The sequence below is a fragment of the Aplysia californica genome, unplaced genomic scaffold (assembly GCF_000002075.1).
Source record: "Aplysia californica isolate F4 #8 unplaced genomic scaffold, AplCal3.0 scaffold00001, whole genome shotgun sequence".
In the NCBI taxonomy this organism is placed as follows: domain Eukaryota; kingdom Metazoa; phylum Mollusca; class Gastropoda; order Aplysiida; family Aplysiidae; genus Aplysia; species Aplysia californica.
In genome coordinates this window covers 2249856-2264293 of record NW_004797271.1, presented here as the reverse complement: position 1 = coordinate 2264293, position 14438 = coordinate 2249856, and the positions used below count along the sequence as shown (strand labels likewise).

At 40.4% G+C, this 14438-nt stretch overlaps 1 protein-coding gene across 1 annotated transcript in view; it reads left to right on the top strand.

Moving 5' to 3' along the window:
- Positions 1 to 13904, top strand: part of LOC101859745 — an 18302-nt gene extending 4398 nt beyond the window's left edge. The window contains exons 2-10 of the mRNA XM_005088834.3: positions 2885 to 3055; positions 3594 to 3825; positions 4187 to 4277; positions 4703 to 4885; positions 5538 to 5688; positions 6018 to 6148; positions 7162 to 7978; positions 9668 to 9878; positions 11447 to 13904. Of these exons, the coding sequence (XP_005088891.1) occupies positions 2885 to 3055; positions 3594 to 3825; positions 4187 to 4277; positions 4703 to 4885; positions 5538 to 5688; positions 6018 to 6148; positions 7162 to 7978; positions 9668 to 9878; positions 11447 to 12527 (3068 nt within the window). The 3' untranslated portion in view covers positions 12528 to 13904. The remainder of the gene's footprint in view (positions 1 to 2884; positions 3056 to 3593; positions 3826 to 4186; positions 4278 to 4702; positions 4886 to 5537; positions 5689 to 6017; positions 6149 to 7161; positions 7979 to 9667; positions 9879 to 11446) is intronic.
- The last annotated feature ends 534 nt before the right edge of the window (positions 13905 to 14438 follow it).

The following is a 14438-nucleotide window of genomic DNA, read 5'->3' as shown; positions in this document are numbered from 1 at the left end:
GGGGCAGAATCTTAGGCAAACAGGATAAATGTTTTCTATCCGAATAAGGGGCCGCAACACAGAAACAAGGTTGCTTAAAATGCACGAGTAAGTAAATCTTACTCCTGCGGTACTTCCGAGGTCATGGTTCAGTAGGAATACTAGCACACATTTTGATAACTCTGTTTTTACTACGCATTACATGTATTCTATTTGGGGGGAAAGAAGTGAGGAAAATTATGTCATCCCCCTCACTCATGAAAAATCGGGACGAGGGGACACAAGTGAACCATTACCTCAAGACACGTCCTTTGTGAGAAAGAGATCTGACCCCATTCCTACCGAAAACAGCTTGTCACACTGGCCCAGAAACGACATGCTGTTCAAAATAGTTCGGGTATGTCAGGACTGGGTCGGGTGGTCATGCAGCCTGTCCCCCGAATGCCTAAATTGTGCGGATGGGAGTTTATAACTTGAACAGCCATGGTGAAGAAACCCATGCTCACATAATCACTTTTGGCTGAAAAGTTCTGAGATAGGAAGGGTGAGAGAGATAGACATGATTTTATTTAGACAGGGAGGAAACTCAGATACAGGACAAAAAGATGAAAGTGTTGAGGAGTTAGCTGAAGGTTACATAAGAAAAGGAGGACGTACCACTTTAATTGTCCCTTTCGGAACTTAAAAAAAAACAACCTCACTTGTATTAGAAGGTAGAAGATAATTGTCCCCAGAGCTGCCCTCAGGAAATAGTAAATGCTTCACAAATTTGATGTTAGAACAACGCTTTTCGCCTCCTTTCAATGGACAATGTTCTTCTGCAAGGGGCACACCCATACCATCCGCAATCAATATAATATTCACATTCAGTGATTTTCTAAAAACTGAATTCGATTTTTAAAATCAATTTAATCTCATTTTTAAAAAGGCTAAATGCCAAACCATGTAGGGCCTACAAGTGTTCATGTTATACGTACCGCTAGAAGAACATATTCTTTGACACAAAAACAGACACGCACAATCACACAGATACACACAAACCGTCACACACACACACACACACACACACACACACACACACACACACACACACACACACACACACACACACACACGCACCACTCACTCTCACAGGCACATATTCAAGATAGATTATAAACAATGACGCATTTAATTCAAGCACAACAGTAGAAAAGTGAAAATAATATCCAGATGAAGCTTTAGATTCTGAACTTATTAAAAACATTATATTTATATACTCAAACAAGATGAAGTATGTTTACAATAATTTTACACCTCTATGCACAGTTTTTAGTGACATGTCTTGATCTTCAATGTCTTTTTTGGATCTTTATTTCGAAATAAAGATTTATCACAATAACACCTCTCTTACAGTCGCTTTCTTATCAAAAACGCCTTAAGGGAAACGTTGTATGAACGCCCAGTAAAATCTAGAAAACCTTGAGAGATAAACAGTTTATTCTAACAAGAGCCCCGTGGATTTGTTCGTTTCAGAGACGTCCTTGTACAGTATTAAATTCAATTGTTAAGGTTTAGATCGTTTGATAACCAAAGCTGATACAATTCTGAACACGAGTGTGTTTAACTATACAATAGAACCTGTCCAAGACGACTATACTTTGCGAGAAGAAAAATTGTCATTATAGGTGGCCCTCTTGAGCAGTGTCATTAAATTATTGATTTAAAACATATCACAAAAGGAAAAAGGGGGCAGGGCGCGGCAGTGGAAAGTGGTCGTTTGTACAGGTGATTGTCTAAGCAAAAGAAGCGGCCGTTAGAGCAGGTTGGACTTTTGTACAAGTACAGTTATCTCGCTTGTGTGGCTTCCAGCTCTAGGTCGAAAACAAACGGTTACAGCTGAGGTCAATGCAACAGAAAGGGGGGTGGGGTGGGGGTTGTGCACGAGTGGGGGTGGCTGGAACACTCGTGGCTGAAACCTTTTGACCTTACACGACACCGTCGGCTCTCATGTCTGTCTGTCTGGGATTTATTCGCGACAGAGGCCTAATCTCTCTCTCTCTCTCTCTCTCTCTCTCTCTCTCTCTCTCTCTCTCTCTCTCTCTCTCTCTCTCTCTCTCTCTTTGTGTGTGTGAGAGGCGAGGGTTTGTTTTTTTGTGTGTGTGTGTGTGTGTGTGTGTGTGTGTGTGTGTGTGTGTGTATGTAAATGTGTGCCCTTGTGTGTGTGTGTGTGTGTGTTTGTATGTGTGTGTGTGTGTGTGTGTGTGTGTGTGAGAGAGAGAGAGAGAGAGAGAGAGAGAGAGAGAGAGAGAGAGAGAGAGAGAGAGAGAGAGAGAGAGAGAACAGGTACGGCAGAAAAATGAAACGAAAGATACTGTGGGCCATTTCTGTTACAAGCATTCTGTCCAGATACGCAATATCACACTGAACGGGTCTCTCATTGACCTTGACCTTTTGGTAAACAATCTGTTCTCACCACAGGTTCTTCCGGGTCTGCATCGACACCATGGAAATGACGTCTGAAGCTGACGGAAATTCTGGCTGCCCCCTCCCCCCCCCCCCCCCCTAAATAAATAAATACAGAAACGAAACAAAGTCCGTTTACGTATTACGGAAATGCACCGACCAGGCCAAATAAAAACCAACAAAACAAAACAAAAATGAGCATCCAACAGCACCAGTAACAACAGCAGTCAACAACAACAACACTAGTTGCACAAAAGCAAAATGGAGGCTTACTGACTTCTTTTTATTATTACTTCACCTTTTTAAAACGTGGTGAATTCGTATAACATTATTTTCTTCTTTGGCAGCAATTACATAACCCGTTACCGAGGCGAACAAAGCAAAAAGTAAGGTTCATTGACTGATTATTTCATCAACTTTTCAAAAGAAAATGATAATATTTTTTTTCATTCTTTTTCAGCAATTTCATCTCCAGTTACCCCTTCTGTATGTATAAACGCTCTGGCGCCACCTACTGACCTTCCTGGTGTTAATCAAATGGGAAATGACCCAACCACGCCTCTGTTCCGCCTTCACTTCACAAAACACACGGAGAACAAAGGACGTAGAGACTCTCGACAAGCGTACAGAGGTAAATAACGTTGGTTTTTTTTTTTTAAATTTCATGCAGGTGTTTTTACGCCCACGTCAATACAATTTAGATCATTTATGAGTCGGGCTTCAACCCTGCTTTTCAGGGCCAACCCGAGCTGGGAAGGATACAACATCCTAGCAGAAAGACTGAGATTCTCAATAAACATTCTTCCCTCATGGTTATCGAACTCGGTCTTTTGTGTATGATGACGAAGCACCTAGCTGCTACACCACAGGCACCGGTATAAAGCAGTTTGTTGGATGACATAAAATGATGTACCGTATGCGAAACAATCCACTGTTTATTTGGAACACTAAATCCCCCATCCCATCTACCCAAAGCCTCCTGTATCTTAAAGTTCCCCAAAAAGAAAGACTACTTGCCCCCTCGCCTGCCAATCTTTGAAAAAAAAACAACCTGAAAAGGATCTCCGAATATCCTGAAGCACAAAGTGAAAGCGTCTGTTCCCATAGTTCTCAAAGACCAAGAAGCAAAATGAAAGCTTTTCAACTCTAAAATGTTTATCTCTGCACAGTACACTTGGCGGTAACGTCCTCGCGAGTTGCCTTCAGTGACGCCAAGGTATCTCTGGAAACCACCGGGAACTGTGGCGTCGGTTCCCTGAAGTACGATTCCAACGACTTCTTCCAGGCTCGACAGACGAACGACTCGTGTCCAAAACTTCTCCTCACCAGCCACAAAACTCCGATGACTGAATTGCCGTCCCTCATTTGGACACCTCCCGAGTGCGGATGTGTGCTTGTGAGGTAAGTGTTGTGTACCTGTTATAAACAAATATGTCTTTTACACTGTACGTAAAGAGAAAGCATCATGTTATTTTTCACGCCATAATATGCGACTAGCCTTTTGCACTCATTCTTGAACGATAACCCACTCTCCAATATTATTATTATTATTATTCTTGCGGCAACCTCCTTGATCTGGCGGTCCTACATCAAATACAATCAGCCGGATAGTAATGAAAATGTAAACTCCACAATCTAAATCAATGGTGAAAGGTTAAACATTTAAGTGTCGAAGAGAACTTTGATAAGAAAATCTAGATTGTGTCGACGGGGCCGTAAAAAGCACGTACATTTAAAAAATGCCTCTCATCATCGTTTCCAGAGTTCTTGTCATCGAGAAAGGAACTGTCTACTACGCTGAGCGGGAAGGAGTGAAAAAGGGTCCCTTGGCTCAACTCGTTTGCGTGAAGAAGGTACGTGAGATTCATGCTCTACAATACATGTACAGTGTATAATGTTTTACCTGAAATGTTAACAGAACTACACGTATGTGAACTAGAATTTGGAGAAAAGATTCCACCCCTAGGCATGATCAATCTGGCTTGAATTTTGACGCATATTTTGTCATTGTGATTGTCATTGTCGTTTTCATTGTCATTACAATGGTCCTTGTTATTGTCATTTTCATTATCATTGTCATTGCAATTATAATTGTCATTGTCGTTGACATTGTTACTATCATTGTCACTATCATTGTCGCTGTCATTGTCGTTGCGCTGTTATTGTCACTGTCATTGTCACTGTCATTATAATTGCCATTGTCATTGTCTAGGCTTAATGCCTCTTTCAACACGACACATGTTTGACAGCTTCCACCCCACCTATTATTACGAAACAGGCGTCAAGAGAGCAGTACCTGGACACTTTGTGCAGTGTGCTTGACCGCTACCTGACTACAGAGATCATTTCCAGCGACTCTTTCCTCACACGCCATCGGCTGACGGAGAGAACTGCCGACAGGTTCTCCCTTGACCTCAACATCAAGATGAGGCGATCGGATGCTAGAACCTGCTGCAGTAAGGTGAGAGAGAAGAAGATGAGAGGAGCTATATTGCATTAACGTTGTATTATTGAGAGTGGTTTTTTCCAGCGTTGATGTTGATGGGTGATGGGGAGACGCACTGAAAAAGGGGGTACTTCTGTTTGAAAGAGAACATGATATAGGGAGAGACTAAACGCGACTCGATGAACTATACAATGTGTCGTTGCGTTCATCTGCATTGCCATTTGCTGATAACAACTTAAAAAAGAGGTAATTTAATTCGTACTTTTGTGGTGTAATAATAGTTTTGAACTTTTCCAATGTTGTTGTCGCGTTCTTTCTTTCTTTCTTTCTTTCTTTCTTTCTTTCTAGGCGTTGTTCGTTCACCCGCAGGATTGTTGCTTCACTTTGTTTTATTAGAGCTGTTTTCTGTGTAAAGATTGCTCTTTGATGTCATCCTGCCATCTTCTTTCTGGTCTAACCTTAGATCTTTTCTCTGTTTTTGGTTTCCCTTTCCCTCATTTTTTAAATCCATCTGTTGTCCTTTCTTCTTCCAATGGGACCAGTCCATTTTTGTTGTAGTATACATTTGGGGATGATTGTCACTCCAGTTTTCTCTCGTACTTTAGTGTGATAGGGGTAGTTTCAATGGGCAACTTATAATTAATAATGCCTTTTTTCTTTCCGAAAGGATTCGTCTGAGGAACGGATCGAGTGTTTTAATGATTCTCGATGGCATCGGATCGACCGATTTTGTAAGGATGGCTCCCCGGACCTTCCGTTGACGGAACTCCGTATGGTTCACATGCGGAATAGGGAACAGGAATGCTGCTTTATCTTTGGTGAGTATCTCAGGGTATGCCCGCAAGCGTAATCCTCTATTTCTATTGGTTTTAAAGCAAGCCTTCTTCAAGACTGACGTAGATAATGATAAGTCAAATATATTGTGAAACGAAAAATCTTAATACTTTTACAGTGGGTATTTAATTTAGAAATTAGAAGGTGTTTTTTTCTTTCTGTCGACATAAGCTGGGTCAGTAAGGATACCCCCCCCCAACTGATTATGGCTTACCCAATGGTGAAACGTATCAGTAAGAAATGTATGTATTCTTTAAAATATTATTATTATTGGTCAAAAACCTAAAATACTCGATTTTTAAAAATATTTCAGGCAAGTATCGCTATCCATGTTTTGCTGAGGGAAACAAAGCAGGACGTGCATTTGTGGGAGCATCGCCCTTGGATTTTTCAATGGACGAGACCGATCCTGCTAACGATGTAGCCGAATTTGTTTCTGAGAAGGTAAAACATCCTCTTTTCCGTAACATTACATACGATCACAGACACAGTTTCACAATTCAATTGTCATTTACTACCTTATCACCATAACTGTGTTCCTCCATGGGTGCTCCACTCTTTGTCACAACTGGCCCCCATCTTCCCCAGTCTCTGCTTTGATTAATGTTTTATATCAAGATAATATTTTGCTACCTAAGAATTACAAAGTTCTATCAGCTCATACCTAGTTTTGAGAAATTTGACGTTAAAAATGTTGAAATTCACAATGTGTCAAGCTATATCGAATGTAATTCTTTAAATGATTGATAATGGCTCCGGATAATCTTACGATTGTGAACGAACAGATAGAAAATTTGGTTTCAAATCTCATGTTCTATATAACCCAAAACGGCCAATAAATATGTCAGATAGAACTTAGTAATTCTGAGGTAGAGAAGACCACTGTCATCACTGTATGATGGTGGAAGACTTTTTCCAATCCCTCCATTTTGCCCTGCAGTGCGGTTGTCTGTTTTCGTGTTTCTGTTTGCCTGACCACGGTAAATTAGAGTAAAGGGACGTATTTCCACGTCTTAAAAAAAAAGAACACGTTCACATGTTAGTTGATGGATTATCTCTTTGAACGTTTGGTCAGGAGTCTTCCCTGCGTTAACGTGCTGGATGTACATTGTAACTGTAGTTTCAAAGCGCATGGAGCATGCCGTCGGGCGTGGATATGTGCTATATAAATGCAATTATTTATATATTATCATCATTTTTATTATCATTATTATTATTGTTGTTATTATTATTATTATTAACTTAAAAACAAAGTGGCAGCTTGAGATTGTTTCATTATGATTAAGTGACTATTGAGACTAGAACAGGAGCAACAGAATACACTTCAAGATTGATATGAAGTCAGTTTCTCGAGCCAGTAACATGTACTAAATATGAAAACCATGCCTTTCAGAGCGAGACTCGTACGTATAAACTTTGTTTATCCGTCTCCCCTCCCCATCACCTCCACCTTTTAGGATCAAGATATTGTGTCAAAGTTAACTCCTCTGAAGTTCGATGTTGGTGTAAATGAAGACCCTGTGGAAACCAGGAAAGGGGTTGAACAATTACCAAAAGACAAGTTCGAAAAAAGCAATGCGAAAGACACGGATAACGAAGTGAGAAACAGTAACACAAAGACGGGGGCCGTTAAGCGTGAAAGAAAGAGGAAACACCACAAGGCTACGGAGACAGGTGATGTCGCTCCGAGCCTAGAGATCCAGGGCGTGCATACCACGGGCACTCCATCGGAAGTCGCACGCTTACCGCCAAGAAGTGATCATTCTTTTCCTGGACTGGTCACAGACAGATCTAGAGGCGCTCCAAGCAAGCCCAGACGCAAGATGGTGCCTGGTGAGAGATTTCACGACGCTACAAATTTTCCAGATGACGAGACAGACATTCTAGCCAGAACTTTGACAAACGTCGACAGAAGACTTGGTCTTCGAAAGAGCGGAGAAACGAAATCTGGACGACGATCGAGTGGAGAGGGATTCGGATATAGGCAGAACAGTGGAGACATTGAGAACTACGATGGTCTTCTGTCGAGCGGCATTTATGACAAGGCACGGAACGGCGCCCCAGCCAAAAGACTGTACCCTGAGGCAGAGGGCGGAGCTTCGTGGATGACGCGTTTTTCTGAGTATCCAAAGGGGCGTGTTCTGGCTGCAGCACGACATGTCAGTAGAGGGTTGAACAAACGGCTGTCAAATGCTGACAGGAGAAGGAAAAGTAGCAAAGTCCAACACGGAATTGAGGATCAAGGGAGAGCATCTGTGGACAAAACTCTAGGAAGTGAGTCTAGTTTTTCTTACCTCCCTTTACACAGTTTATTGTGATGTCTCAATGGGCGTTCAGGCGCGACTTTTACTCCTGTTTTGTTAACATGATATTTAACATTATTAATACGTTTTTAGTCTCCAGGTCTGCTCCTGGAGAAAAGTAATCCTTTTTCCGTATGGTACTTACTTGTAGTTTACTTCAACGGAACAACTAACATCATACAAAGCAGAAAAATGTGTACGAACATTACTTTACCACAAGTTGAAATGCACCTCTAGCAAACAAAAGGTCCGTTAAAAAAATCAAAGTCGTTGTTGCTCTTTTATGGCAGGGACAACATTATGGTGTTTTTAGTGTCTGAAAAAAATAAATCGTTAAAACCAGACATCGGTCAACAGATCAGCATAACAGAGAGCTAGGTAAAAGACGACAAGGTTGTGAGTACGGAGAAAGGAAGTAGATCTACTCCAAACCCAGAAAAGTCGTGCCCAGAGGGTGGCTCCCTTCAGACGGTGCTAAAACGCCGTTACACTGCAGTTGGTCAGCTAGCTGTTTTGTTTTATTTCATTGAACTACAAGGGGAAAAATGTCTTTATGTGCAAATCAAGAATAATATAAAAGCTAGATACCAACGACAGAGATGGAACTGACTTGCAGATTTTTTTAAATAAGTGTCAGTAACCCTTCAATCTGCTAAGGATTAGGTTTAACATAATTTGAAATGCATTTAGACTATGAACCCTATGGCGGTGATACAGAACAAAATTTCACTGCAGGACTAGCACAAAATGTAACTTGAGCATACGTATTTCGAGAGCAGTGAGACCTCAAAAAATCAAAATTTTTCTACTCTCTTATTTCACATCTTAAAAAGCACGAAAATACTTTCCTTTATTTGCATTACTTTATGAATGTTGTTCATTCTTCATCCCCCCCAAATGCTCTGTCAATCCCTTAGCTTTGAGGTATTCCTTGGAATGTCAAACGTATTCTGTTTGCAGCTTGTTAGCATTCACTTCAATAAATTCTGCTTGCAGCTATCAGACATGTAATATATCGAACTTTAGGTGTCTTCTACGTTTGCATAATATAGGCATTTCCTTGAATACGCAAAATAAGAGTAAATGAGTTGCCGCACCTGATTAAAATAGATTCACCAAAGAGTTAGCGGGTCAGCTTTGGGCTAAACACAGGGAAAATGGGGAGTGATTGGTGTGTGTGTGTGTGTGTGTGCGTGTGTGTGTGTGTGTACGTGTGTGTGTGTGTGTGTGTGTGTGTGTGTGTGTGTTTAAAATATCGTTTAATTCCCTCACAGATAGTTGACAATCGGCTGCCTTTTCGCTAATCAATACAAAACAATATTTAAAGTATCGCTGTTTCTTTACAGTTTCACTCTCTGTGCGACATCGAGTTTGACATTCAGTAGCGACTAGCAATGGTGTATGGATTGTGTATGTTTGTGTATTATTCGTATATATATATATATATATATATATATATATATATATATATATATATATATATATATATATATATATATATATATGTAGCCTATGTATTAATGCACTTGTGTATTTATATAAGCTATTATAAAGCAAACTTCCCAGGGGATGAGATAAGTGGAATCTATCATTCATTCATTGTTTTACCTATTTGACTGACGGTCTTTTTTTCTTCTTGTTGCTTCTTTGAAACATCCAGAACTGGAGAGAAAGCTGCAACGTCTTCGCCTGAAGCAACACTGCTGTGAGGCCGGGGCCGCTGCCGGAGGTCAAGTGTACGGGGGATTCACGCATGCGTGGAGAGAATGTTCACACAGCAGCGAGAAACTGGTGGATAGGCTGCGCCCGACGTTTGGTCATAAAGTGTGTCGGGAACAGTTCAAGAAGTGCTGTGTCGAGATGTCCGTCAGGTCAGTGGAATTTGTTTGTTTGTTTGGATTTGTGTTAGTTTGTTTGTTTGTCGACTTCTATGCCATAGTTATTAAGGTCTCCTTGGCCTCAACAGAAGTCACAAGTCATCTTAACTCTTATTCCTTTTCTTTCACAAAAAAATATTCTCTGCGGATGCACTGGTCATCATTAGACATTGACGGACGAACTATTACTCTTTTTGTTTAATTGTGTAAAGAGAAGCACATGCACACAAAATTGATCGTTCAGTGCAAGAGAAAAGCTAAAAAAAAAAAGCAGACAGAAAGAAAAAAAAAAACAGAGGGAAAGAAAGGTGGCGGTGTTCAACCATCTACGGCCACATAGGGTTTACACAGGCCTGGAGAAAGTGTATTACTTTATATTATGCTCCTGATCGAGGCGCTTCTCATTCCTGTCATACTCATTTACTTGTGGATAGTTAGCAGGTGCTCTCATTTTTGTTTTTTTGTTTTCCTCTTTTCTATCGAGCACCCATCGACCTTATCGTTCTTTCTACCCGTCTGCTGGGACATTTCAGTAACCCACTTTCAGCACTTTAAAAAAAAACCCGGGCAAGTGTTAGGTTCCTGCGTGCTGTCGGCATCGCTGACCGTTTATGAAGCCACAGTACCAGAAGAGAGAGAGAGAGAGAGAGAGAGAGAGAGAGAGAGAGATCGTTCTTTCTTTTCTTTGTATGCTACTCCTCTAATCACCGATACTTATGTAACCTATTTTTGTTGCCAGTGCCTTATATAACTCTATGAAAACTGAAACAGCTATTTACTTTAATGTCTCAGTTACTGCTTGCCCCCCCCACCCTTCTAAAAATTATTGTATAAGACAGGCTCTGATTAAGCTATGAACAGTCAATGGGAAGGAGTTGAGATGATCCATACAATGCTTCTCAGGAATTCTGCGAAAATAGGTGTTATTTCATGGTGTAAAATGATGAACATAGGGATTCAAACCCACGATAAGCGTTTAGTCCTGGTGACCCCACAACAATAAATGACCACCTTAACTTTTTGCTTTTTATCGTGTTGTGTTCTTGATTAACTCTCTCATAGGGGCAAGGAATTCCACAATTGCACGTACTCATTTTGAGGGTGTTAGCCTAAAACAACTATACGTCAGTCAATAATATTGATGGATTTATTTGGGTGAGCTCTCAATTGTAATCAGACAGAGAATCACAATATGGGTAAAAATAGAAAGTAAATGTAGCACAGAACCAGGAGAAAATATTGGGATTGACGAAATTGCTATCTCCAAAGATCCGCTGAAACGTGGAATCAAAAACACAAATTCATTATTAATCCGGAATCAAAGAGTGTGTTAAGCTGGTTTTAGACTTATCTATTCTTTGAAAAGGCAGTTAAGATGAAATACATCTGATAAACTAAATCAAATTACAAGAAAGGTGGAAAACTAGATGCTAGGTCTACGACTCCCAGATAATATATAAAAAGTCTCACCCCAAGTTACGTCTACCTGAACACCAAACCGTTAGTATATGTATTTTTTCTTCACCATATCAATTCGTGAATTCTATTTATTCTTCATTTAGTGGTCCATCCATGACGAGTCAAGAATTCCGCGAAGCCGAATTCCAGTACCTAGACAACCGTCAGCGTATTCCAGCCTCACAAATGGCTGACCATGGATTTGATGGAGTCGGCAGAGAGACCCCAGAAGAATATGACGACGCAGGAGAGAAGAGATACAAGAGCATGAGAGAAGTTCCCGACGACGAGGACTTCTTTGACGAGGAGTACAATGGGCCTGCTCGTTTTGACGAGATTGACGACGAAATGGCGGCAGAGTATGGTGGTCTAGATAGGAGTGGGGTAGAGAAAAAAGACGAGGAGACAAAGAAGAAGGCTCTCAAATCGAAGCGCAGGAAAGACACTAAAAACGATGATGATGTGGATGATGACGATGATGTAGAGGATGAAGATGAAGATGAAAAATTTGAGCTTGAGCTAGGTCTTGTTGATGTTGGAGCTCTCGAAGGTCAAGTGGTACCCAAGAAAGAAGTTTTAAGGAAAAATGACAAAAACACCACAGAAACATCACAGAAAGAGTTCAAGAAAGGCGGTCAAACACCACAAAATTCAACGACACAAACAGCTGCCGAAAAAGAGGAGAGAAGGGAAGCTGTTGAGGTCAGGCCCAAACATCACAGAAAATCAAAAGAGGAAACGGAAAACAAGGAAGCCGCTATGAGTGGGTTTGATGCTCAAGTCCTCGACATAATTGGGCGCCCGACTCAGCCCAGAGCCCCATCGAGATCTCAAAACACACCCAAGCAGCGGCGCAGAAGAAAGCACCACGGCGGATCCTCAAAAAGAGGACGATCTCGTTCCCGATCTAAGGAGGGCAGGCGTCGGTCCTCAAGACGTTCTTCCAGGAAAAGCAAGGAACGTCGACACCGTGGAGGGCGTCACCGTTACGGCCACAAGACGCCGCAATACCACCACCCATTCGGACCAGGAGGCGCGAAAGATTCGCATGAGATGGCAGCGATAAATACAAGACGCATGGCCGGCGGTATGGACTCGAAAGAATTAGCAGAAGCTTTCAGTCAAGGCACTTTTGCTCATCCAATGAGAGACAGGACTCCGTCGCGATCGAGAAGTCAATTTTAGTGGTTGAAATGTGCTAAATTAGTTAATGCGAAAGGCATTATTTATTTTAAAAATGCAATAAAATGGTTTTGTTTTATCTGAAGTACTTACGTTTTTAGAATGTATATCATACTATCGTTTTGCCATGAATTCAATTTCTTGCCAACATCTTTTTTCTGCTATCATCCAAAAGGCATACTACGAAGAGTTTGTAAAGCAATAAAAACCGTTTTGAATGCAAACTGTATTAAAATAGTGTTTAAAAAGATAAACTGAGATAACATTACAGTATTGTCAAACAACTGACATAGGATTACGCTGATCGGCTGTTCATATTTCAAACTATGTATGTCATTAATTATTTGATAATTTGGTAGTTTTTAGAACAGTTATTGTCCACATTTTTCCAAGAAACACTACCTATTGTATAAAAGTCTTATTACTCCAATTAATGAAGTGTTCATTTGGGAATTCTTGCCTTGTATTTTGACATTCATAATATTTTTTTAATGATGTCATTAAATGCACCGAAAAAAAAGCATTTTTATCTTTATTCATCATATTTGTAGCCAATGGGCATTCTCGATTTCATTTTGATATGCCGTCCAAATTAAATTCATAATCATAAACATTGATTCCAAGTTCCCTGGAAATACACAAGAATCATAATACAATGTAATCCTTGTTACGTATACGCATTTTAGCTATTTTAAATCCTATTGTTAAGTGTGCTTCTGATTGTAAAAATTCGACATGTTTCCCGTTGATAGAACTAAAGGGACTGTTTCCAACCTAAATCACCAAGATTAAGTACTGCATCGTGGAATAGGGAAAATTCGAAAAGAAAAATTAAAGATAAGGGAAGCAGAAGTGTAAACCTGAGTGAAAAGCAAAAAGCAGGAGCTGGAGTGGCAGCAATAAATATATTCAAACAAAAAAGCGATGTGATTTTTGGGATGCGAAAGTGAGATTAGGAAGGGTAGACGTGAAAGAGGATGAGAGAAAAAGAAGGGGAAGGAAGAATGAGGAGGAGTATCAGAGCAGCTCAAGTTTGTTGATTTAAAGAAAAAAAAGGAAAAAAAAAAAGAAAAAAAAACAAAAAGAAAAAACCATAAATATCTCTCATTGTCCTGTAGGTAAATTTTTTTCACTCGAAGAGTGTACTATTGACTAACGATCAATGATTACTCTTCACCCTGTTCATAAGATGTGTTTTTTTTAAAAGTATTTTTATTTGATTTACTCTTTTCGGGGTTTCGCGTTTTTTTTAATGGATAAGTGTTCATGTACAACGAATTGCTGACAAAATGTTATTTCCTTGTTTTCTCCCTTTACTCCGTGCCATGCCATTTTGAACCATGACCAATAAAAGTATATGACGTTTTAGTTGGAAAATAACATTTTGAGTCTGTTTGGCAAGTCTTTTTTTATGTTGTTAAGCTTTTGTTAGTCTGCACTTTTCTTGTGGTTAGTCTACCGGGCTCACAATCTTGAGGTTGCGGGTTCGGGGTGTGAGGCTCAGCTAGGCCCGACGCTGTGTCCTTGGGAAAGGCACTTATTTCCATAACATGGATTGCTGACATTTCACTCAGGTTAGAATGGGTACCTGGCCATCGACAGCGAATGATCTTGCCAGTATTTAGTGTTTTAGCGTCAGAAAAATGAAAGCTTGCACTGTATGCTTCCTAGGAAGCTGAGAATGTTTATGGGTGTTCTTGGGAGGGGGGGGGGGGGGGGGGGGGTAATAATAGATGTAAAACAAAGATAGCCGGCTGTTGAGCATGGGTGTGCGCTCTTTAAATGCAATCATTATTATCAATTTATCAATTATCATTATATGGTAATAGAAAAGAGAGAAAATCAACGAAATATAATTCCCTGTCTCTTCACCTGATTTAAGAACTGAGAAACACAGGGCACGGGAAAAAGCAA